This window comes from Hyperolius riggenbachi, chromosome 1 (assembly GCF_040937935.1).
Source record: "Hyperolius riggenbachi isolate aHypRig1 chromosome 1, aHypRig1.pri, whole genome shotgun sequence".
NCBI lineage: Eukaryota > Metazoa > Chordata > Amphibia > Anura > Hyperoliidae > Hyperolius > Hyperolius riggenbachi.
The window spans coordinates 241,669,234-241,696,211 of NC_090646.1; the positions used below are offsets into that span (position 1 = coordinate 241,669,234).

The window sequence follows — 26,978 nt, forward strand, 5'->3', positions numbered from 1 at the left end:
TACAAGCATCTCTGACTTTTCTGACCCCCTGTCATGTTTCATGAGGGGCTAGAATTCCAGGATAGTATAAATACCCCCCAAATGACCCCATTTTGGAAAGAAGACATCCCAAAGTATTCACTGAGAGGCATAGTGAGTTCATAGAAGATATTTTTTGTCACAAGTAAGCGGAAAATGACACTTTGTGAGAAAAAAAAAAAAAAAGTTTCCATGGCCTCGATTCATAAAAGTGCCTGCGAGCGGGGAAAGTCGAGCGGGGAAACACCGCTGTCGGTATTTCCGCCTTCAGGGAGGTAATTCATAAAAAATTAGCTAGTTGTGACAGGCGTGCGGAGATACTCCGCTGTAGGCAGGCGTTAGGCTGTCCTACGCATGCGGAAACAGGAGAAGCAGGCGGAATCCCTCCGTGCGGTGTTCTCTCTGCAGCTGCTTGGGAGGTCTGTCCCATTCACTGCAACGGATTCCGCACACTTCTCGCCACATCAGAGGTAGCGGTAATACCCGTCCGCATACCGCTACCTCTAATCTTTATGAATTGACATTTGTTACTTTTGCTGTGATAATCACCGCGCAAGGCGGTGATTGATCACTCTGCTCGTGGATGTCGGCTTTTCATGCGGAAAAAGCCTTTATGAATACATATTTTGCTGTGTGGTCGGTAAAGCGAGCGGCTTTCTGCATTTCCTCATGCGGAAATGCTTTATGAATAGAGGCCCATTTCTTCTAACTTGCGACATAAAAAAAATGAAATCTGCCACGGACTCACCATGCCCCTCTCTGAATACCTTGAAGGGTCTACTTTCCAAAATGGGGTCATTTGTGGGGTGTGTTTACTGTCCTGACATTTTGGGGGGTGCTAAATTGTAAGCACCCCTGTAAAGCCTAAAGGTGCTCATTGGACTTTGGACCCCTTAGCGCAGTTAGGCTGCAAAAAAGTGCCACACATGTGGTATTGCCGTACTCAGGAGAAGTAGTATAATGTGTTTTGGGGTGTATTTTTACACATACCCATGCTGGGTGGGAGAACTATCTCTGTAAATGACAATTTGTTAATTTTTTTTACACACAATTGTCCATTTACAGAGATCTTTCTCCCACTCAGCATGGGTATGTGTAAAAATACACCACAAAACACATTATACTACTTCTCCTGAGTACGGCAATACCACGTGTGGCACTTTTTTGCACCCTAACTGCGCTAAAGGGTCCAAAGTCCAATGAGTACCTTTAGGATTTCACAGGTCATTTTGAGAAATTTCGTTTCAAGACTACTCCTCACGGTTTAGGGCCCCTAAAATGCCAGGGCAGTATAGGAACCCCACAAATGACCCTATTTTAGAAAGAAGACACCCCAAGTTATTCCGTTAGGAGTATGGTGAGTTCATAGAAGATTTAATTTTTTGTCAAAAGTTAGCGGAAAATGACACTTTGTGAAAAAACACAATTAAAATCAATTTCCGCTAACTTGTGACAAAAAATAAAATCTTCTATGAACTCGCCATACTACTAACGGAATACCTTGGGGTGTCTTCTTTCTAAAATGGGGTCATTTGTGGGGTTCCTATACTGCCCTGGCATTTTAGGGGCCCTAAACCGTGAGGAGTAGTCTTGAAACGAAATTTCTCAAAAATGACCTGTGAAATCCTAAAGGTACTCATTGGACTTTGGGCCCTTTAGCGCAGTTAGGGTGCAAAAAAGTGCCACACATGTGGTATCGCCATACTCGGGAGAAGTAGTACAATGTGTTTTGGGGTGTATTTTTACACATACCCATGCTGGGTGGGAGAAATACCTCTGTAAATGGACAATTGTGTGTAAAAAAATAAATCAAAAGATTGTCATTTACAGAGGTATTTCTCCCACCCAGCATGGGTATGTGTAAAAATACACCCCAAAACACATTATACTACTTCTCCCGAGTACGGCGATACCACATGTGTGGCACTTTTTAGCACCCTAACTGCACTAAGGGGCCCAAAGTCCAATGAGTACCTTTAGGATTTCACAGGTCTTTTGTTTCAAGACTACTCCTCGCGGTTTAGGGCCCCTAAAATGCCAGGGCAGTATAGGAACCCCACTAATGACCCCATTTTAGAAGGAAGACACCCCAAGGTATTCCGTACGGAGTATGGTGAGTTCATAGAAGTTTTTATTTTTTTGTCACAAGTTAGTGGAAATTGATTTTAATAGTTTTTTTTCACAAAGTGTCATTTTCCGCTAACTTGTGACAAAAAAAATCTTCTATGAACTCACCATACTCCGTACGGAATACCTTTGGGTGTCTTCTTTCTAGAATGGGGTCATTTGTGGGGTTCCTATACTGCCCTGGCATTTTAGGGGCCCTAAACCGTGAGGAGTAGTCTTGAAACCAAATGTCGCAAAATGACCTGTGAAATCCTAACTCATTGGACTTTGGGCCCCTTAGCGTACTTAGGGTGTAAAAAAGTGCCACACATGTGGTACTGCCGTACTCAGGAGAAGTAGTATAATGCGTTTTGGGGTGTATTTTTACACATACCCATGCTAAGTGGGAGAAATATCTCTGTAAATGACAATTGTTTGGTTTTTTTTACACACAATTGTCCATTTACATAGAAATTTCTCCCACCCAGCATGAGTATGTGTAAAAATACACCCCAAAACACATTATACTACTTTTCCTGAGTACGGCGGTACCACATGTGTGACACTTTTTTGCAGCCTAGGTGCGCTAAGGGGCCCAACGTCCTATTCACAGGTCATTTTGAGGCATTTGTTTTCTAGACTACTCCTCGCGGTTTAGGGCCCCTAAAATGCCAGGGCAGTATAGGAACCCCACAAGTGACCCCATTTTAGAAAGAAGACACCCCAAGGTATTCTGTTAGGTGTATGACGAGTTCATAGAAGATTTTATTTTTTTGTCAAAAGTTAGCGGAAAGTGACACTTTGTGGAAAAAAACCAATAAAAATCAATTTCCGCTAACTTTTGACAAAAAATAAAATCTTCTATGAACTCGTCATACACCTAACAGAATACCTTGGGGTGTCTTTTTTTCTAAAATGGGGACACTTGTGGGGTTCCTATACCGCCCTGGCATTTTACGGGCCCAAAACCGTGAGTAGTCTGGAAACCAAATGTCTCAAAATGACTGTTCAGGGGTATAAGCATCTGCAAATTTTGATGACAGGTGGTCTATGAGGGGGCGAATTTTGTGGAACCGGTCATAAGCAGGGTGGCCTTTTAGATGACAGGTTGTATTGGGCCTGATCTGATGGATAGGAGTGCTAGGGGGGGTGACAGGAGGTGATTGATGGGTGTCTCAGGGGGTGGTTAGAGGGGAAAATAGATGCAATCAATGCACTGGGGAGGTGATCGGAAGGGGGTCTGAGGGGGATCTGAGGGTTTGGCCGAGTGATCAGGAGCCCACACGGGGCAAATTAGGGCCTGATCTGATGGGTAGGTGTGCTAGGGGGTGACAGGAGGTGATTGATGGGTGTCTCAAGGTGTGATTAGAGGGGGGAATAGATGCAAGCAATGCACTGGCGAGGTGATCAGGGCTGGGGTCTGAGGGCATTCTGAGGGTGTGGGCGGGTGATTGAGTGCCCTAGGGGCAGATAGGGGTCTAATCTGATAGGTAGCAGTGACAGGGGGTGATTGATGGGTAATTAGTGGGTGTTTAGGGTAGAGAACAGATGTAAACACTGCACTTGGGAGGTGATCGGACGTCGGATCTGCGAGCGATCTATTGGTGTGGGTGGGTGATCAGATTGCCCGCAAGGGGCAGGTTAGGGGCTGATTGATGGGTGGCAGTGACAGCGGGTGATTGATGGGTGGCAGTGACAGGGGGTGATTGATGGGTGGCAGTGACAGGGGGTGATTGATGGGTGATTGACAGGTAATCAGTGGGTTATTACAGGGGAGAACAGATGTAAATATTGCACTGGCGAATTGATAAGGGGGGGTCTGAGGGTAATCTGAGCGTGTAGGCGGGTGATTGGGTGCCCGCAAGGGGCAGATTAGGGTCTGATCTGATGGGTAACAGTGACAGGTGGTGATAGGGGGTGATTGATGGGTGATTGATGGGTAATTAGTGGGTGTTTAGAGGAGAGTAAACGCTGCGCTTGGGTGGTGATCTGATGTCGGATCTGCGGGCGATCTATTGGTGTGGGTGGGTAATCAGATTGCCCGCAAGGGGCAGGTTAGGGGCTGATTGTTGGGTGGCAGTGACAGGGGGTGATTGATGGGTGATAGGTGATTGGCAGGTGATTGACAGGTAATCAGTGGGTTATTACAGGGAAGGATAGATGTAAATAATGTCCTGGTGAATTGATAAGGGGGGGGGGGGGGTCTGAGGGTAATCTGAGCGTGTAGGCGGGTGATTGGGTGCCCGCAAGGGGCAGATTAGGGTCTGATCTGATAGGTAACAGTGATAGGGGGTGATTGATGGGTGATTGATGGGTAATTAGTGGGTGTTTAGAGAAGATAACAGATGTAAACAATACATTTGGGAGGTAATCTGCCGGCGGGTTTGCGGGCGATCTAATGGTGTGGGTGGGTGATCAGATTGCCCGCAAGGGGCAGGTTAGGGGCTGATTGATGGGTGGCAGTGACAGGGGGTGATTGATGGGTGATAGGTGATTGACAGGTGATCAGTGGGTTATTACAGGGAAGAACAGATGTAATGAATGCACTGGTGAATTGATAAGGGGGGGTCTGAGGGCAATCTGAGCGTGTGGGCGGGTGATTGGGTGCCCGCAAGGGGCAGATTAGGGTCTGATCTGATAGGTAAAAGTGACAGGTGGTGATAGGGGGTGATTGATGGGTGATTGATGGGTAATTAGTGTGTGTGTTTAGAGGAGAGAATAGATGTAAACAATGGATTTGGGAGGTGATCTGATGTCGGATCTGCGGGCGATCTATTGGTGTGGGGGGGTGATCAGATTGCCCGCAAGGGGCAGGTTAGGGGCTGATTGATGGGTGGCAGTGGCAGGGGGTGATTGATGGGTGATTGACAGGTGATCAGGGGGGATAGATGCATACAGTGCATGGGGGGGGGTCTGGGGAGAATTTGGGGGGTGGGGGGTGATCAGGAGGGAGCAGGGGGCAGGGGGGGGTATAAAAAAAAAATAGCGTTGACAGATAGTGACAGGGAGTGATTGATGGGTGATTAGGGGGGTGATTGGGTGCAAACAGGGGTCTGGGGGGTGGGCAGGGGGGGTCTGATGGGTGCTGTGGGCGATCTGGGGCGGGGGGGGGGGGGAGAAAATCAGTGTGCTTGGTGCAGACTAGGGTGGCTGCAGCCTGCCCTGGTGGTCCCTCGGACATTGGGACCACCAGGGCAGGAGGCAGCCTGTATAATACACTTTGTAAACATTACAAAGTGTATTATACACTTTGTATGTGGCGATCGTCGGGTTAACATCCCGCCGGCGCTTCCGTATGGCCGGCGGGATGTTGCGGCGAGTGAGCGGCGACAGGCGGAGGCGGAGGATCGCGTCACGGATGACGCGATCGCTCCGCCCATGCCCAAACAAGGACCGCCGCCATTTGTCAATACGGCGGTCCTTGCGGCGTCTGCTTCCCGGCCGCCATTTGTCTATACGGCGGTCGGGAAGTAGTTAAAGAGGAACTTCAGCCTACACAAACATACTGTCATTAAGTTAGATTAGTTATGTTAATTACAATAGATAGGTAATATAATTTTTTACCCACCCTGTTTTAAAAGAACAGGCAAATGTTTGTGATTCATGGGGGCTGCCATCTTTTTGGTTGAAAGGAGGTGACAAGGAGCAGGAGACACAGTTCCAACTGTCCTGTGTCCTGATAACCCCTCCGAGCTGCACACACTAGGCTTCAAATGTCAAATTCAAAATGTAAAAAAAAAAAAAAAAAAAAAAAAAAAAAAAATTTGCATCAAAAACAGCAGAATGAGAGCAACAACATCAGAAATCCCATCATGCTTTGCACAGCATCAGAGGAAAAAAGCCCGGGCAGTTTTCTTCTGTGCAGCTAAAAATGAGGCTGGGATAAGAGAAACAAAGTTCTGATGCTGCGAAACTGTTAAAGCGGATCCGAGATGAAAAACTAAATATAACAAGTGACTTGTCTATATATCTTATCTAAAGTTTAGATAGTTTACACAGCAAATCTATCTTCAAACAGCTTCAACAGTATATTAATATTTTTTCCTGTGATACAATGGGAGCAGACATGTTTTCTGCTTGTCATTATTACACAATCACACACACAGGCAAGCTTATCTGTATCTAGGCATGCTAATCTGCATATTCTGTGAAAACTCCACTCTTATCTCCTCCATTACACAGGCAACTGATCTGTATCTGCACTGCAGCTCTCAGATTGTGAAAACTCTGCCTCTGAAATCTATAGCTAGTAACACCTTTTTCACCTGCCCAGACTGAAATCCCACAATCCCTTGCAAGCGCCAAGGCACTCTGGAGAAGCTGTGGGTGTGGCTTATTTAGTTTATAGGAAATTAGGGTATTAAAACAAAACAAGTATTTGGCTTGAGGAATGCCCTATAAACTATATGTAAGGAACACAATTATGCAATGAGTAAAAGTTCATCTCGAATCCACTTTAAAGGAACACCAAGCCTTTTCAGTGCTGCTGAGTCGATTTTTAGTCCGGAGGTTCACTTTAAATAAGAAACACAACTTTAGACAATGTAATTATCATGGACGTGAATGTCAAAATGGGCGAGAGAAGATTTAAGGGACTTTGAACGAGGGATGATAGTCTGTGTAAGAAGAGCTGGTGCTAGCATCTCTGATACAACCACTCTTTTAGGATTTTCTCACTCATCAGTATATTAGATGTTTAGAGAGCAGTAGATGAGAAAAAAAAGCAATTAGGACTATTCTGGTAAAAAAAAAAAAAAAAAAAGCTGGAGGAGAAGTGAAAGACGAGTAGCACACAGTGTGCAGCAACAGGAGGGCAACAACACAACAAATTGCAGCTGAATTCAATGCAGATGCATCACAAATCATATCCCACAACAACATGGATTTTTGCAAAGGATGGGCTTTAGCAGCAGGAGACCATCAAGAGTGCCTTTGGTATCACAGAAAAATAGGAAAAGACACCTGTTGTGGGCTCTTACCACTGTGCTTGATCGATCTCAAATTGGTTTGAGTAACATCAATTGGAGTTTAACCTGCTTCTATGGTCAGCTCAGTCCCCTGACTTCAATCCTATTGAGCATTTGTGGGACAAAGTCGAAAGATCACTTCAAAGCTTGGAAAAACCACCATCCAATTTGATCCAACTTAGAACTGCCACTATGCCAGCATGGAACAATTTTTTTTTTTTTTTCACATTTTAACCATGGAACAAATTTCTTCGACGCCATCAGCATATTGTTAAATCCATGCCAAGAACAATATCGGCTGTGATCAGAGCTAAATGTGGACCAACTGGTTATTAGAAAGTGTCTCTAGTATTTTTGGCCACTCAGTGTAAATGAATGTGCATTGACAGCCTGCATTTTCCTTTCATAAAACTCTGGTCTGCCAGAGAAGACATGCAAGACAATACTAAGGCACGAAAGAAAAAACGCCACTAACAAGGGACCACTATAATAAAACACCGTAATAGGGGTACTAATCCACAGTCTATTGTGACAGTCAGGGATTTGTGCAAAACTTGCCACATGCAGCAATTTTTTGAGCAATCGCAATGTGTTTCAATTGCGATCGCTCGAAAAAAAAACGCAAAAATGTCCAGTGAAAAATATGCATTAATCGCGTAAAAATCACTGTTGCAAAAACACTAGCGCTAATAGCTAGCGTTTTGTGATCTCAAGTGTGAATGGGGCCTAAGTAATTCAGAATAGGACACTGCCCTGTCCATTATGCCATCGCCTACTGATTAACTGCTAGTAGGAAAAATAAGTTTGAAAACCAGAACCTCTCCATGATTAACTGCAGAACAGATTGTCACATCAAAAGACTAAAAAGTTTTAGGACATGCCCAGCCCCACCTGCCTTCTGCACTGCTTGGCAAAATCCACCTTTGTTGAGAAATGACCAATCCCTTCCCTTTAGCTTTAAAGTGCGTACAAACACACACTATTTTTGCATCTGATTTTGAATCTCTAGCAATGTGTTATAAGTGTGACTGCACAGGAAGCAAGAAGAAGTAAGTTAAATGAAAACCGGATGGGAAAATTTGCATCGAAAACACAGAAATATGCATGCTATACCACTGACTCATTACAAGTGAAACAAAAGTTTGCTTTCTTAAAACAGAAAGAAAGAATTTGCGATAATTCAGGTTGGAGTGAGCTTGAGATGTCTCCCAGTGGATCACTGCTGAATATATGCAAATTAACCATTGTACCTATTGGAAGCTAAACAAACCTCCAGAACCGCTGGAATGCAATGATGTGTCAGCTTGTTAATTTGTACAGAACCATAATAATCCAACATGCATACAGACTGTTTCGGATTGTTTGATCCTCCTCAGTGCATGGCATGGATAAATTTGGCTCTATGCAGTAGGGCTTGTAACACCGAGAGGTACAGACTAACCACCAAGCTCATGGTGACCCAGAACTCATTGGAGTGTGTAAGGGACTACAATGGTCCTAAAAGCCCCCTTACTAGGATGTTAAGAAAAACAAGTTTGCTTTCTTAGAACAGAAAGAATGTGCGATAATTCAGGTTGGAGTGAGCTTGAGATGTCTCCCAGTGCATCACTGCTGAATATATGCAAATTAACCATTGTACCCTTAGAAGCTAAACACACCTCCAGAACCGCTGGAATGCAATGATGTGTCATCTTGTTAATTTGTACAGAGCCATAATAATCCAATGAGTTCTGGGTCACCATGAGCTTGCTGGTTAGGCTGTACCTCGGTTTTACAAGCCCTACTGCATAGAGCCAAATGAATCCATGCCATGCACTGATGAGGATCAAACAATCCGAAACAGTCTGTATGCATGTTGGATTATTATGGCTCTGTACAAATTAACAAGCTGACACATCATTGCATTCCAGCGGTTCTGGAGGTGTGTTTAGCTTCTAAGGGTACAATGGTTAATTTGCATATATTCAGCAGTGATGCACTGGGAGACATCTCAAGCTCACTCCAACCTGAACTATCGCAAATTCTTTCTGTTTTAAGAAAGCAAACTTTTGTTTTTCTTAACATCCTAGTAAGGGGGCTTTTAGGACCATTGTAGTCCCTTACACACTCCAATGAGTTCTGGGTCACCACGAGCTTGCTGGTTAGTCTGTACCTCATTACAAGTGAATCACATGCTGAACAATGTGTGGTGCGAGAATCTGCAGCAAATGTGAAATCAGTGGCTATGAAGTAGTGCCTTTACTTTCCAAAGGCATAACAAAGGTTGTTAGGCAATACCTTCATTGACTAACTGTACAAGATTTCTTATATGTGACTTGATTCTTATATAGGATTTGGAATACACAACGAGTTTTTTTTCGGCAGATTTACTGGCCGGTCTATTGTCCGATACTTCTTCCAATTATCTTTCTGATTGATTTCCATTCACTGATATGAGAAAATTGATCAGGCAAACAAATCAGATCAGACCTGTCTGAAATTAGCTATGGCGCCAACTGAACTGAACCCAACCCCTCCCCCCCAGCAATCTGACTGTCTTTTAGTCCCACGGTCTTACCTCTTTGAAATGTAAAAGACCCCATCAGTGCTTAGACCAGTGAACCCGGATTTGACAAAAAGGGTCTAATCCCCCTAGGTACCGCTACCGTTTCGGCCATGGCTCCCGTACTGCTGAGAAGCTGCAGCCCGAATCGCTTAGCAGTGTCATGCACCGGTATAGGGATTCTGATGCATGGTGCAGAAAACTGCAGCATTCTGTCCAGAATCACACTGCAGTGTGATCTTTGCTGCCCATAATTATTCATACCCTTGGCAAATTTTGACTAAAGTTAGTTACTTTTATTCAACCAGGAAGACATTTTTTTGATGGGAAATGACATAGGTGTCTCCCAAAAGATAAGACTATGTACAAGAGGAATTATTGAGGGGAAAAAGCATTTCTCAGCTTTTATTTACATTTGAGTACAAAGTGTAGATTCCAAAATTATTCATACACTTCTCAATAATCAATAGAAAAGCCTTTATTGGTTATTACAGCAATCAAATGCTTTCTATAATTTCAGACCAGCTTTTTGCAGGTCTCCACGAGTAATTTTGTCCATTCATCCTTAGCAATGAGCTACAAATCCTTCAGGTTGGATGGTCTTCTTCCATTACTCTGATCTTTAGCTCCCTCCACAGATTCTCAATTTGATTCAAGTCATTTAAAAAAAAATAAATTGTAAGACTGTACACACTTAAACTGTCAGCAGAACGGACCCGTCGTTTATGCATATCAGCCATGTGTACGCACCTTAACAGGTAATACAAGATTGAGCCGTGTCAGCAAGCAAGTCTCCCAGTCTAATAGGATGTTACATTACTGTTGGACGGAACCCTGAGAAATACAATCAGCTACTGAACATTTCATGCTGCCAGAATGTACCCCCCAAAACATGTAAAATCAACAATATATAAAAAAAATTACTTTAAAATTACCTAGTGGATGATCTGCATAATCAGGCCTCTGTATGTAGCTTGGTACTGGCCTCATTGGAGTCTGTAAATAAAACAAAATGAAGTCATATATGCATTACATATCCTTAAAAATGATTCATCCCCCTTGGTTTGTCCAGTACTCCTATATTACAACCTAGGAAAGTGTGCGTGTGTGTGCGCGTGTGTGTCAAATCAATCCATGCTAATGCAGCATTATAAAGATTATATATGCAAATGTATGCACCTTGAAATTGGACCAGTCAAATCCAGTGTTCTCCCCAGAATTTTTTTCCTACTGGGCAGCATGAAAAAGTAGCCGGGTGGGGCGAGATGACAGAATGCAGGGCCGGTGGTTCTCTGCCCAATTCTGCTTACAGCAGAGGAGGAGCTGAGCAGATAACAGCCGGGTGCACACCAAAACTAGCCGGGTGGAGCACTTGCTAAAAGAGCCTGGGGAGAACACTGCAAGGTGAAATTCAATAGTTTCATTTTTAAAGCACATACTCCTGCATCAACTCAGAATGAATCACCATCCCTATTACTGACCACTGCAGCTCCCAAAGGTGGTAGAAGGGGCCAGTGAGAGTTCCAGTAATCAACACTCAACTTTCCCAGAGGATGGATGGAGAACAGGGGTGAGGTGTAAAACCTGCAGTTGTAAAGTACCCCAAGTACTTACAGCAGGTCAGCTACAACACATTTTAAGCCACGGTTTGTAATGGAGGCAAGTAAGGCTATATGGCTAATTTCCATATGCATCACCATGCAGTTTTCAGAATGTCAGTACAATTTAATGACAACCAAGGGATAAGCAGCACCCACCAGAGAAGGAAGACGTGCTCAGGGTCAAAACTTCTGGCCCACAGTGGTAGTATAACTGGAACAACTTGGACGCAACCCAGCACCGTCGTTTTTCAAGATAGGACTTATTTTATTGAATCATCAAGAATTAATGACTTCTTGATGAGTCAATAAAAGAAGCTATATCTTGAAAAATGATGGTGTTGGGTTGCATCCAAGCTGTTCCAGTACAATTGCATGAAGCATATCAGCATCTGGTAAGTGTGGCATTTATCAAAAGCAGCTGGGTTTAACAGCCCCATAGTACTTCTCTACAAGATGCTGCTCCCTCCTCACTTAATTGATGGGATCACTTAATTTCCGATCCCTCAATTGACCCGTTTTGCTACCCCCCCCCCCACTCTAAACTGGCCAGTTGGGACGTTGCTCCTTCAGGCAATTATGGACACGTTACTGTGATACGCTGCTTCATGAAATGCCCATTAGGCTTGCCTTATTGAAGGCCTGCAATACTGTAGCTTTTAGAGCATTTATTGGCTTTGGGCCCGATGCACAAAAGGCTGATAAATTTGCAGTGTTCAAGCACCACCATGCAATTTTACCAGTACTAATGCCAGGGAAGCAGTGCCCATTATTATATAATCCCGAAATCTTCTGCAGCGCTGTACAGAGTATTTACAGTATACAGAATGGCTATGGGATTGTTAACCGAGTAATGCTGAGTAAAACCTAGAGGAAATCTGTTTTGTTCACAGAGCAAAATAGGCTTTGACAAAATTTAACTAAAATTTAAACCATAATACTGCCCACAAATGCCTTTTTCCCTAAGCCAACTAGTGTTCATTTTATGTGGCAATGACAAACTACTATGAATGCATTATCTATGAAGAAAATAAATAGAATCTACCTTTTACTGTAATATTTTAACTATGGCTCCTGAGGGTAAAACAAGAAATAATCAAAACAAGAGGGAGTTTAATAAGTGGGTTTATCTTAGAGCCTCCAACTCACATGACTTAGGGCAAGTTTCAATTAGAAGCGTGCGATGCGGCTACATAGCCACATCACACCACGGGTGGCCTGAACCCAATGCACAGCAATCGAACAGTTTCCATTGCGTGGGGAACGGTGCAAAGCGATCCGAGAATCTGCAGCATGCTGTAGATTCTCGCACAGCTGCATTCGCACGCTGTCTCCTTCAATACACATTCTGCATCAGAAGATGCGGAAGTGATGCGGATGGGAGCGGAAGTGACGCGTACCCGCATCGGCTCCCATCCGCAAATGGAAATGGGCCCTTAACTGGATATGGACAGGTTGGATGCCATCATACACATGGAAAAATTAGCAAGGTCCTTCATCACAGTGTTTTATCAGAATATTCCAATTGTTTTGGTTAGGTTGGTTTGCCTTCTAAAAACAGAAGGAATTTACAATAATTCCGCTTTATGTGAACATCTGTGGTTACCCACAATGCACCCCTACTGAATATGCAAATTATCTTTTTATGCCCCTGAAAGCCAGGCTAGCATCTAGAACTGCTGGTGTCTAGAAAGCCTATAGGCTTTAAATTTTACACAGGCAAACCAACCTAAGCATTGCTTTTTAGTAGAGGGCTTTTTGGGCCCATTTCCTACGTTTTTTCGCATGCAAATTCGCATAGCAATACAAGTGAATGGGACTGTTTCCACTTGTCAGGATTCCTTTGAATTTTTCTGTGCAGAAAAAATTTGCATGGCAGAGCCATCAGAATTCGCATACCGCTATGCGAATCGCATACAATGTATTTAATAGGAAATTCGCATGAAGTTTGGTTATGCGAATTCGCATGAAAATTTGCATAGAAACAATGGAAAAGCACACCAGCACTGCCATGGTTAAATACGCATACATCGTCATCCATGCGAATTCGCATGCGAAATTCACATCCGTATGCAAATTTTTACCGCGGCGATTCGCACCGCACAAGTGGAAATGCAGCCTTAGCCCCTATACTCTACTTGTGGTTTTGGGTCACCCCGAGCTGCTTGGTTACGGTGTCCAAGGCTTTACTCTACTTTATACAAAGTATTAGGGAAAAGGACAGAGGAAAGGTGATCCCTACTGTTATTCCTATAATTCATGCCATGTTACCAAAGTTACTATAGCCTAAAAACCTCAAATATGTCTAAGTTATTTGGCACACAAACTGACCAGTGGATAATATGGTTTGAGTTTTCCAGTGTATCGATAGCCTGGCCAAGGATCCGTGTTGGCTTCTCCTTCCATCGTCCATGGTGAAACCAGATGTTGTTTACCTTTGTCATCTTCTACATTACAAAAATAGATTGTGAAAAAAGCTTTAGTTTCACAAAATATAACACTATTTAAAACAAAAACTGAGCTAGCTCCTTATTCTAAGTTGGAAAGCCTTGCATCTAGTACAGATTACATTTCTACTACTGTGTAGTAAAAAAATTCACCGAAAACAAGGATCCTTGCCACAGCAGTCACCTAACATACAACCATTCCTGAATAAATTAAAGATTCCGATTAGCCAATTTTCCCATTACTCTGATGCAACATGGCCTCCTGCACTCAACTAGTGACCTACCTGAGCACCTAGCGATCCTACACACGGATGGGATGTTCATACGCTCCTACAACATGAACTTAAATAATGCTGCCACATATTCCATCCTACACAGAACAATTTACTTGCTCTCAAACCAGTATCTCGCTGTCAAAATGACGCACAACAACTTTCTTCCACAAGAGTATAGTTACTACTGATTATGGCATTAAAAGAGAGCCAAGCACCCCATGAAAGTAATTATGCGCTGTGCATGCAAACTGTCTATTTTTAGTGAATACACCCCATTATCTGTTAGCTGTAGCTCAACATGTGTTCCTTATACACCCCTTTCTTATGGTTGTTGCTTTATTGTATATAGAAAAGCTACATTTTTTTTTAACAGTAAAACTAAAAGCTACATTTTAACATGTTTGTGTTTGTAGCACATACACTAGAAAAGTATCTTGGCTGTGGTCAAGTGAAAGCATTCCTTTGCATGGAATAGGACACAGTGGTCATGGGAGGGGGCCTGATCTGTATTATCTGCTGCACAAACTATTTAGAATCTCTTAGCATGCAGCTTATTGCAGCTGACACAGCAGAGATCTTGTATCACCAGGGAACCTTGCAGCCATGGCAATTTTTAGGTTGAACTTTAACAAATGGTTACCCGAACAAACAGGACATCAAGCAAGCCAAGTTGTAGATATCAGGCAGACTGATTGCACTCCTACCAAATATATATTGTTTTGCTTTTCTTTTTATACATGTCCTATTATCTGTAAATCAACATATTAAAAAGAACTTTGCATTTAATAAGTGGCTCATATTGCGAACTACTAATCACAAGTAAGAGACACAGAGGTATTGAAAACAACACAGCACAAAGCGATTACATTTAAGATGTGAGGAAACACTACATACTACAGGGGTAGGAGTTTTCTCCCTTACTTTATGGTATCAGCATTGCAGTCAAATATCTAACAAGATGTGAAAGGAATGAAGGTAGTCCACAACACTTACTTGCTTTTTTGTGAAGTAACTTGTGTGTTGCCCAGCTTCCCCGGAAACATTCCTGAAAAATAAAAAAAGTCACACAAAAGATGTAAATTAGGTGGGTTATCAAAAGGTATTGAGATGTTCCATGCCCATTAGGAAAATCAAAACGAAAGGCCCATTCACACCTGAAAGAGGCAAAACGATAGCGCCTAGTGTTTAGCGCGGTAAAATCAATGTACACTCAGGATTAGGAGTGATCGCGATCAGCACTCTAATAAGCACTGTATCTCAATCGCTCCAGAATCACGAGAAAATGCTGCAGGCAACACGTTTTGCGTTTGCCATTAAGCGCAAAACGTCCCGCTATCGGCAGCAATCGCAGCAGTGAGATCACTGTTATATGGTTACAATTGCGCTAGCGCTTGAAAAAGTGCTAGCGCTTCGGCGATTAGCAGGAATCACCTGCTAATCGCTGTAGTGTGAATGGGCCCTTATAGTAGGTATGGTTTTATGTAAATAAATGCTGCTGGAAGATGAACCAATGGACAGAAGGCACCACCCCCAATGTTGAAAGTCAAAGCAAAAAGTTGCTCAATCCTAGATCAGTTAATCTGGGCACACAGCCCATCTGCTAATAAAGGCCTCACACCATAAACTGCAATGTAATATTGTGGCTATTACTCACCTGTAATCAACACAGGACAAGACTACGTTAATAAAATATAAAAAATTGGTTTTGTGTATCAATCAGACATATTGGAGAAGCTCAGGTCGACATGCTCAATCAGGTGCAGGGGTGGTAATGGCATGCGATAATCGCACATGACTAACGCAATGGAAACCCCCGGTCGCTGTACACAAAATGTTTTATATCTCCTCCCCCGTGCAATTAAACTTTATTTGTCCGCCGTCTGCACTGAGCGTCTGTGCCATATTTCTGCATTCGGGTCCCAGGTGACTACTGGCACATAGCACATGGGGCTCCTATGTCACATCACACATGTGCCCCTCATGCTTTAATGCAGACAACCACATGGGAGGCACAAATGCAGAAGGTACAATGCTGATACTCGGGGCGGATGGGGGCAGACAGGTAAAGTATAACTGCTCTGGCAGGTTTGGGGAAACATATAGGGGGACAGCAGCCGGAGCAGCTGAAAGATTTAATGCTGAAATCAATTGGGAATCGGCCTGCAGTTTATTGCGGCCAGGCCAACAGATCTCTCTCTGATCAAACCTAAGCTTGGTCAATTGGCCGCCAAAAATAGCTAAACTGTATGGCCACCTGAAAGGACAACTGTAACAAGGAGGCTGCCATATTTATTTCGCTTTAAGCAAAACCAGTCGCCTGGCTGCCCTGCTGATCCTCTCGCTGATTGGAGGGAAGTGACGTGGGCGGGTAGCGCCGATACGGAGGAGGCGGGGGAGCGGCGCTAACAGCCAGACGAGAGGTAAACATTTTGCTGGCGACACGCTGCGTGTCGCCAGCACTGTGGGGCGTATAGCGGCGCGCAGGGGGGGGGGGGGGGGTCTTGGAGGCACACCATGGGGCAACAGAGGCTGGTGTTAGTGTGCACAACCAGCCTCTGTGCCCCACTAGCATAAGTAAATCCCACCTCTGGTTCTCTTTAAGGAAAGAAATACACTTACTGATTTAGACAGTCCTGCATAATAGGTTCATAAATCATGTATGTTGACATTGTAGAAATAGAACCGATAATGTGCTAAAAAGCAATCGGTTATACACAGGATCAATTAAAATCTACAAATATATCATGAACTTAAAAAACTGGAGCCGTGAGGTCCAGCACAAGTTGCAGGAAACCACTTAAAAGGATGGCAGGCACTCTGTGCGCTATTCTTAGCTGCATGGTGAACTCTCACACCAGTGATATTTAATGAGTGCTCCTAGGATGTCATTTCTGTCTGTGGTGCAAATGAAAAACTTAAGTCACTTGTGTCACGATTCTATACAAACTGGTATGCTGGAGAATCTAAACACCCGAAGAATTAAATTACACATATTGGTAATTAACACAGAGAAGCCAGGATGTGAACAGGGCAGTCTAATCACTAACAGCCTCATCTTTATATCCAACAGCCTGGAAGACCTTCTCAACCATTCCTATATAATGCCTGAGGCATATAAAGATAAGGCAGTTCGTGATTAGAAAGCCCTGTTCACATGCTGGCATATCGCTAGCCACCAGGCTGCAGAATAAGCAGAATGCACAGATCAGTTCCCAGACTGTAAATGTTAAAGGGAACCTTAACTGCTGCGGAAAAATAAATTCACTTACCTGGGGGCTTTCCCAAGCCTCCTGCAGCCGTCCTGTGCCCACGCCGGTCCTTCGGTGCCCTCCGGTCTCCCTCCGCCGCTAAGTTTCGATTTCGGACGACTGCCAGTCGTCCTGGGGCCTCTTCCGCATTCCTGGTCGTAAACTGCAGTAAAGCGCGTCCGCATGACGCGTTTGACGTCATGCGATGACGCGTTTGGCGTCATGCGGACGCGCTTTACTGCAGTTTACGACAAGGAATGCGGAAGAGGCCCCAGGACGACTGGCAGTCGTCCGAAATCGAAACTCAGCGGCGGAGGGAGACCGGAGGGCACCGAAGGACCGGCGCGGGCACAGGACGGCTGCAGGAGGCTTGGGAAAGCCCCCAGGTAAGTGAATTTATTTTTCCGCAGCAGTTAAGGTTCCCTTTAAGGCTGCCATAGTTCTATTTAAAGTGTAAAAGGGCCCGTTTCCGCTCGTGTGAATCTGCATGCGTTTTCTGCATGCAGATTCGCATAACCAATACAAGTGGATGGGCCTGTTTCCAATTGTCAGAAATCCTGTGCAGTTTTATGTGCAGGAAAAATCTGCACGGCAGAGCCATCAGAATTACAATGTATTTAATAGGAAATTTGCATGCGGTTTCACATAAAATCAACGTAAACACACACAGGCACTGACATGGTTAAATTCGCATACTTACTAACATATGCGAAAACGCCCGCAAATTCATGGTAAAATTCGCAGCCGCGTGCGAATTAGTTTTCACGTTTTCCACTAGTAATTCGCACCACACAAGTGGAAACAAGCCCTTATTCTAATCATTTCATTTGTTGCAACAAAAGCAGGTCATTCAAGAATACAAAAAAAAAAAAAAAAAAAAAAACCACTAGAGCAAAGTACAAATATTATATTGTCACCCAACATAATCATGACATGCACAGATATTGTTCAGTAGGCCTGAACGATATATCGTTTTTGGATCGACATCGCGATCCCGGAAATGCCAATTCCGGGATCGCCATGGCAACGATATTCACACCCCCTCTGCAGCCCGTCCAGCTGTCCCCTCTGCCGCTCTCTGTGCAGCGGCAGTTTGCGGTGGCTCATTGCACACTCGTTCGAGTGGAGGCGGGACACTCCCACAACTTCCCACTGTGCAGCCAATCAGCAGAGCGGGCAGCAGGCTCCGCCCGCAGGCTCTTACACTCCTCCCAACATTAGCTGGGCGGGCCGCAGACTCCGCCCGCACGGCTGTCAATCGCTGAGTGCTACGAGAGTACGAGTGGCAGACTCCACCCACACGTCCCGGTGGCTCAATATTTCCTCCACATCATAAGCTGGTGAAGAATCCCCAGTAATATAAATAACTTTTTGCCTTGTCCCAGGTATGTTTTGCTCAACTTCTACAGAGTGTGTCTTTAAATGTAATGTGTGATGCTGCTGGTAAGAACAGCAGAGACTCAGATTTGGGTATCATCATTAAGGCTGTTAGGTTGTGGTCTTGCCCCCTTTACTATAAAGTGCCAAACATTAGGCTAGATTGTAGCTTCATGTGTGTTAAACTGAAATATTAGAGCCGCCCGTAGGTCTCAAAAAATCTGTTGGATAGCACTATACTGAGCCAACACGTTTTTTGTTTGTTTCTAATGCATCTGAAAAAAACTCCCAACAGGTCTACACCCTATTAATGCACAGACTAACCAAAAACTCCAGAAATAATTCCAATGATCTGTCCAGCCATCTGTGTTAGTGGACACCAGAGATTAACTTTCACTTGACAATTTATGGATGTCTGGTATGCTGCTGACAATCACTTTTTTGTATGGAGCGATTTGTGTCACTTTTTTTTAAATGGTATCAACTGAGCAGCAGGCTCTCACCTGGCAACTCCCTCCTCCCAGTGCTTTAACATCATTTGCTGGGCAGGCGGCAGACTCCACCCGCATGTATGTCAATCAAACTATGTAACATGGCCAGCAGACTCCACCCGCACTCCTGCATGTTTCTTATTAATAAATACCTAATTGAAAGCAATTCTTGGCTTTAATTTCCATCACTGCATTTTAGATTAATAGCTATTTGTTTTGATACATTCACATAATGCAGTGACATTTACAAACATCAATTTGATAGTATGATATAATTTTCTGTCAGCGCATGTTTGTAAATGGTACTGTGTACATTGTGAATTTAGTGCTAAGGCTTGATTTGAAGAAAATCTTGAAACGAAGCCGCAATTTCTGACAGAAATCGTTCCAATTCAATCTTTTCCTAAAATTGTTCAGGCCTATTGCTCAGTGTCTTCAGCTTGCTCAGAGAAACCTGTACATAAGCTAGACTTTGACCGCTAAGTAACAATTCTTTGGGACGCAAAAAAAAAAAAAAAAAAAAAATCATCAACTTTCCCTCTGCTCCAACAGATTAGCCCCACTACTCCACAGCTAGGTACACACCTACGATAACTTCCCACTGGTGCTATAGAGGGGATACATAATGGAGCAGCTTCCAGGAGGGAGGATGAGAGAGAATAATGCATTGGGCAACGTCTGCCGACTCCTGTGCTCATGCAATTTTCTCTGATGAAACTGCCCCTTTTATCTTTGAATGCAGGAAATAAATATTGAGAAAGTTTTCATGCACAAAGAGTTACAAACAAACAAAAAAAAGCTGTGCAGCCTAAAAATGGTAGTGTGGTGCTTGCAGACTGAACTAAATATAACATTATTAGACAAGATAGCAGCTGCCAGCACTAGCTGACTGTGACAGGTGGGGGAAATAAGAGGTTTACATATATGACATAACTGGATGAAAGGTATGTAGTTTCATGCCATAGCCGGGAGCCCAAACATGTTAAACCCAAAAAAAAACAGAAAACATTTTTACCCTGGTCCCTCTACAACTACGGTAATTTCAGAAATACAGGCAAGTAAAGCTACTTAACTCCAGCCTAGTCAGCTAGGTTTAATAGAAAAAGTGACACTACAAGGTTCAGAATAAGCATCCAAGTACTGAACAAAAAGTTGCATAATGAATGTAACCATTAAAGGGCAACACCTGTTCAAACTGAAAAAAAAAATTAAAGCACACTATAGTTTATCTAATTCATTTACAATGTTTGTGTCACATTGTGTTAGGCTTAAAGGTTACCTTAGCTCTCCTAATGCCCACCGCTCCCTCCGTTTTCCTCCGCCCCCCTCCTGTACTACCTATCGACCCTCCCCCTCTCCCCACCACCCCACCCACCTACTGACGTCACAACTACGTAGTGTGCTCATGCGATCAAGGGAGGCACCCCGCACCTGGGCAGTCAGCCGCGACCACTCCGATCAGGAAGTTTGGGGGGGGGGGGGGGGGGGAAGTTGAGTCGGTAGGCAGTATCAAAGGGGGAGGAGCAGTGGGCATGAGGAGAGCCCATTACACATGCCTGCCCCGCCCAAACCACGGTTTTAAATTCTTTATCCTTTACGGTGTTTATACACATCAATTTTCTCATTGAATTCCTTGCAGATGTTTCATCATCTCTTGGGAATAGATTCTAAAAATTGTCAGATCGATGGAAGAGGATTACAGGACTGCGAGGGCACAGGACTGCTGCAGGGGGCTGGTAGAAACCCCAGGTGAGTAAAACTTTTTTTTTTTTAATTAGACTTAAGTGCTCCTTTAAAGTGCTTAAGCTAGTGGAAACTGCTTACAGATTCCACCACTTGTGTGCGAAACCTTTACAACACGACTGCATGGATCCCGAGAAGCCAAATAGCTAACATGTCTCATGCTGGATACACACGTTGCGTTTCCGCGTTCGATGCGGCGTTCGATTCGATTATTTCTGAGCAATTTCCGAGCGCATTTCGATTATTTTTAGGTCGAATGCCATGTAAAGTATGGCAAATCGACCTAACGATCCATCGAACTGCGAATCGGACATGTTGGAAATAATCGAATCGACGCGAATCGAACGCTGCATCGACGCGGAAACGCAACGTGTGTATCCAGCATCACAGTTCTTTACCTACTCCAAGTCATTCATTCACTAGCTGAAAATTGTGCACAAATGTGATGTAATGCATTTGTTGCTAAACAAGTCTTCCTTCCACTAGGCCCATCATAGTAGTGCTGATTGCTACCAAAAGCCATCCGCCCTCTTTGTATGACTCAAGAGGTTATCCTATGTAGGATGCAAGGGAGTGGTGACCTATGAAAAAGAATCACAACCCTGTCTGAAAATAGAAGTTATAAAGCAACCCATCGCCTCCACCTTTCAAAATTCTCTTCATTTCATTGGCATTGACAAACCTATTTTATACATGACACTTGCAATTTCACACAATGAAGTAAATGAAAACCGGCCACTTCTTTGTGATTTCCAGCCCTTTAACAAGCCACTTTGCCCTCTACATATTTCCAAAGTGACATTTATTTCAGCAGAGAAGGGCAGGAGCACTAATGAAAGCAGTCAAAGATAGACTCATTCCTACTTACATTTTTGAAAGGCTATACGGTACTTAAAGCGGTATTGTCACCGTAAAAATCAAATTTCAACAGCAACTGGTCTGAGTGTATTAAGTGATAAAGATGCTAATCCTGCATTCAAAACTTTCTGCAGTTATGATTTGGAGTCCTCACATACTCCGCGTTCTCACATACTCCGCGTTCTCACATACTCCGCGTTCTCACATACTCCGCGTTCTCCCCAGAAATTTTCTCCAGCCGGGTGGCATGAAAAAGTAGCAAGATGAGATGAGTGGTGCAAGATGAGAGAATGCAGGGCCGGCGTTTCTCTGCACAAATCTGCTTACAGCAGAGGAGGTGGTGAGCCGATGACAGCCGGGTGCTCTCCAAAACTATCCGGGTGGAGTACCCGGCTAAAACAGCCTGGGGAGAACACTGCATACTTAAGGAGCACTTGCCCTTTAGTAGTCAGTGCCAAACAGTTGCATGCTGGGGTTTCTTATCTATAATATATACCTTCTCCATTTATTTCCCTGTCTAGCTGCTTATCTGAAACCCGATCCCCTGCTCACTTGTGTTTACACGCAAGGCTGAGGTGACTTAGCGACTGGAGGAGAAAAGAAAAAAAGTAAAGGGCAGAAATGACATCAGGATTTAGCCTAAACTGTGGGTAAAAAACATGGTTCCCAACAGGAACAGAATTCTCTTCATTTACTATATAAAATTCACTGAAATCAAAACATGGACAGTACATTACATGTGTTATGCAAGTAGATCAAGTAATTATTTACTTATGTGTTTTTTCCCTGACAAACACCCGCCCACACCCTCAGACCCCGCCTGAACACCTCTCCAGTGCATCATTTACATATGTTCTCCCCTCTAATCACCCCGTCACTGCTACCCATCAAATCAGACCCTCATCTGCCCCTTTGCGGGAACCCAATGACCCGCCCACACCCTCAGACCCCCCCGCCCCCAATCACCTCCCCAGTGCATTGCTTGCATCTATTCCCCCCTCTAATCACACCTTGAGACACCCATCAATCACCCACTAGCACACCTACCCATCAGATCAGGCCCTATTTTTCCCCCTGTGGGCTCCTGATCACTCGGCCAAACCCTCAGATCCCCTTCCAATCACCTCCCCAGTGCATTTATTGCATATATCACCCAGAGACACCCATTAATCACCTCCTGTCATCCCCTAGCACTCCTATTCATCAGATCAGGCCCTAATCTGCCCCCTGCGGGCTTCTGATCACACGGCCAAACCCTCACCAGCCCCACCGCAGTGACAGAAAAAAAATTTCTGATCACTGCTGGTCTCTACGACTTAATTGTGGCTGAGACCAACCGTTATGCCACACAATACGTAACCGCCAATCCAAGAAGCAACCATGCCAAGCCTTTTCGGTGGAAACCACTCCAAGTTTGCCAACGTAACATTTTTTTGGGGCCTTCTCCTTATAGGGGAACTGAAGTAAGAGGTATACAGAGGCTGCCATATTTATTTCCTTTTAATCAATACCTGTTGCCTGGCAGCCCTGCTGGTCTATTTCTCTGCAGTAGTATATGAATAACACCAGAAACAAGCATGCAGCTAGTCTGTCAGATCTGCATGCTTGTTCAGGGCTATGTGCATCTGCTGCATGCTTGTTCAGGGGCTATGGCTAATGGTATTAGAGGCAGAGGATCAGCAGGGCTACCAGGCAACTGGTATTGCTTAAAAGAAAATAAACATTGCAGCCTCCATATACCTCTCTTCAGTTCCCCTTTAACATGGGTCTAGTCAAAAAATGTATTGCGGTCTTATTGGTCTACACACCCAATACATCACATGCCCATGTTCTCTGCTGCCATGTCCTGGTCACGATTTGAGAACATCCTGCGCTTCCTGCACTTTAGTGCCAATACAACCTGTCATCTAAGAGGCCACCCTGCTTATGACCGGTTCCACAAAATTCGGCCCCTCAGACCACCGGTCATCAAAATCTGCAGATGCTTATACCTCTAAACAGGCATTTTGAGGCATTTGGTTTCCAGACTACTCACGGTTTTGGGCCCCTAAAATGCCAGGGAAGTATAGGAGCCCCACCAAGTGACCCCATTTTAGAAATAAGACACCCCAAAGTATTCCGTTAGTAGTATGGTGAGTTCATAGAAGATTTTATTTTTATGTCACAAGTTAGTGGAAAATGACACTTTGTGAAAAAAAACAATAAAAAAAAATCAATTTCCGCTTACTTGTGGCAAAAAATAAATTCTATGAACTCACCATACACCTAACGGAATACCTTGGGGTGTCTTCTTTCTAAAATGGAGTCACTTGTGGGGTTCCTATACTGCCCTGGCATTTTAGGGGCCCTAAAGCATGAGGAGTAGTCTAGAAACCAAATGCCTGAAAGTGACCTGTGAAATCCTAAAGATACTCATAGGACATTGGGCCCCTTAGCGCACCTAGGCTGCAAAAAAGTCACATGTGGTATCGCCATACTCAGAAGTGGGGTATGTGTAAAAATACACCCCAAAACACATACTATTTCTCTAGAGTACGGTGATACCACATGTGTGACCCCCTTTTTGCAGCCTAGGTGCGCTAAGGGGACCACAGTCCTATGAGCACCTTTAGGCTTTACAGGGGTGCTTACAATTTAGCACCCCCAAAATGCCAGGACAGTAAACACACCCCACAAATGACCCCATTTTGGAAAGTAGACACCCCTAAGTATTCAGAGAGGGGCATGGCGAGTCCGTGGCAGATTTCATTTTTTTGTCACAAGTTAGCAGAAATGGAAACCTTTTTTTTGTCACAAAGTGTCATTTTCCGCTAACTTGTGACAAAAAAAAAATTCTATGAACTCACCATGCCTTTTAGTGAATACTTTGGGATGTCTTCTTTCCAAAATGGGGTCATTTGGGGGGTATTTATACTATCCTGGAATTTTAGCACCTCATGAAACATGACAGGTGCTCAGAAAAGTCAGAGATGCTTCAACATGGGAAAATTTACTTTTGGCGCCATAGTTTGTAAACGCTATAACTTTTACCCAAACCAATAAATATACACTGAATGGTTTTGTTTTTTTTAATCAAAAGACATGTAGCACAATACATTTGGACAAAAATTTATATAGAAATGTTACTTTATTTGAAAAATGTCAGCACAGAAAGGTAAAAAAATCATTTTTTGTGTGAAAAATTCATGTCTTTTGATGAATATAATAAAAACTAAAAATTGCAACAGCAATCAAATAGCACCAAAAGAAAGCTGTATTAGTGACAAGAAAAGGAGGTAAAATTCATTTAGATAGTAGGTTGTATGACCGAGCAATAAACCGTTAAAGCTGCAGTAGTCTGAATGGAAAAAAGGCTCTGGTCCTTAAAGGGAACCAGAGAGGAATACAATTTAAAAATAGAAAAAGGCTTTTATACATACCTGGGGCTTCTTCCAGCCCAATAAGCCTGGATCGCTCCCACGCCGCCATCCTCCGCTTCCTGGAACCGCCGGTACCGGGCCCGTCACTTCCGGCGGACGCGGCCAATTGTCCGCATCACAGGGGCTCCCTCCATACCCGTACGCATGCGGCTGCGCAGTAGGCAGCCTCATGCGTATTTGTATAGAGGGAGCGCCGTGTGATGCGGAGAATCGGCCGCGTCCGCCGGCCGACTCGCAGCAATGACGGGACCCGGTACCGGCGGATCCAGGCAGCAGAGGACATCGACGTGGGAGCGATCCGTGCGTATGGGGCTGGAGGAAGCCCCAGGTATGTATAAAAGCTTTTTTTTAATCATCTCTGGTTTTCTTTAAAGCGGAATATAACCCAGCATTTAAACTTTGCTCTAAAACATGATTTACAGCATATTATATGCAACCAGCATTTTTTTTTTACTAGACCAGCATTGGAAGGGTTACACACAGAGCTTTAAAGTTCCGTGGAGAGAAATGCAGAAGCATCTGAAATTTATATAGATACATTTAAGTAAACAATGTAACATACAGTATGTTTGGAAAATGAAAGATCAGACCAATTTTACCCCCTTCCACGTAGTATGAGAGCCATACCTACACAGTCTATTCTATGGAGCTGAACTCCCCATCAGACAGAAATCTTTGCAAGATGCTGCACACAAAGATGCTTTAGACATTCAAAAGATCAGTATCTGCAAAAGATCTGTTCCTGCAAAATGCATTCATAGTCTGATATCTGCAGATCATCATACACACCTTGTTTAACAGACATTCATCTGCAGATCAGATCCACCAGGATGGATTTTCAGATCTGCAGATGAATGTCAGTTAAACAAGGTGTATATGATGATCTGCAGATCTGATAGACTATGAATGCAATTTGCAGGAATGGATCTGTCAGGAACAGATCTTTTGCAGATACTGATCTTTTGTGTCTGTACAGCATCTGTGTGTGCAGCATCTTGCAAAGATTTTTTTCTGATGGGGAGTTCAGCTCCATAGAAGACTGTGAAGGTATGGCTCTCATACTACATAAAGGGTGGTAAGATTGGTCTGTGAGCTTTCATTTTCCAAAGACTATAGTCTGATGTGTGTATGAGCCTTTAGTTGTTGCATCTTTACAAATCTACGATGGTACAGTGCCTCATGGAGTGGAAGAATGGCATTGACTCCCTGGATCAAGTCCGCCTGACAGTACTACAGGCTAAATCCAGTATTTTGTCAACGCCCTTAAAGCAATATGCAGCGTATGCAGTAGAAAGACCATGGTATACTTTGAGCGTAAACCATGAGGCACTATATTTAGAAAGGAATGTTTGGAGACGAGGGCCACAGAGCATCCCATCTTGTCATGTAGAAATCTGCTAACTTGCTGCCAATAGACAACCACAGGACAGGTCCAAGTCATGTGAAAAAAGGAGCCTAGATCATTGCATTTGGGACAGAGGGGGTAAACCTTAAAAGGGCTTTTTGTACCTCCTATAATTGTCTTAGTAAATGTGATTAATATTTAAAGGGACTGATAATACATGTGCCATAATCAGCATGGGTTTTGGAATTATGGGTGGCATGCTTAAATCATATCTGAACTAACATGTTACCTGACAAGATAAACATGGGAACACAGAACCAATCCAATAGAGAGCGTTTTCCACAGTGCAAGGGTTAACAAACAAGTACAGTATATACTGGCGTATAATACTACTTTTTAACCCTTGAAAATCTCAGAAAAGTCAGGGGTCGTCTTATACGCCGGGTGTCATTGATGCTGGGTGATATGCCCTATCCTGTTACCGACTCTTAGATCTCGTTGCTGAGGACTGTAGTGAAGCGGCGCAGGCACACGTGCAAGATCT

General features: G+C 43.8%; 1 protein-coding gene across 1 annotated transcript in view; it reads right to left on the minus strand.

The window, feature by feature from the left end:
- The window catches only part of METAP1 (methionyl aminopeptidase 1), a 56,839-nt gene that overhangs the window by 15,079 nt on the left and 14,782 nt on the right, over positions 1 to 26,978 (minus strand). The window contains exons 2-4 of the mRNA XM_068232149.1: positions 14,947 to 14,998; positions 13,563 to 13,678; positions 10,569 to 10,629 (exon numbers count right to left, since the gene is read on the minus strand). Of these exons, the coding sequence (XP_068088250.1) occupies positions 10,569 to 10,629; positions 13,563 to 13,678; positions 14,947 to 14,998 (229 nt within the window). The remainder of the gene's footprint in view (positions 1 to 10,568; positions 10,630 to 13,562; positions 13,679 to 14,946; positions 14,999 to 26,978) is intronic.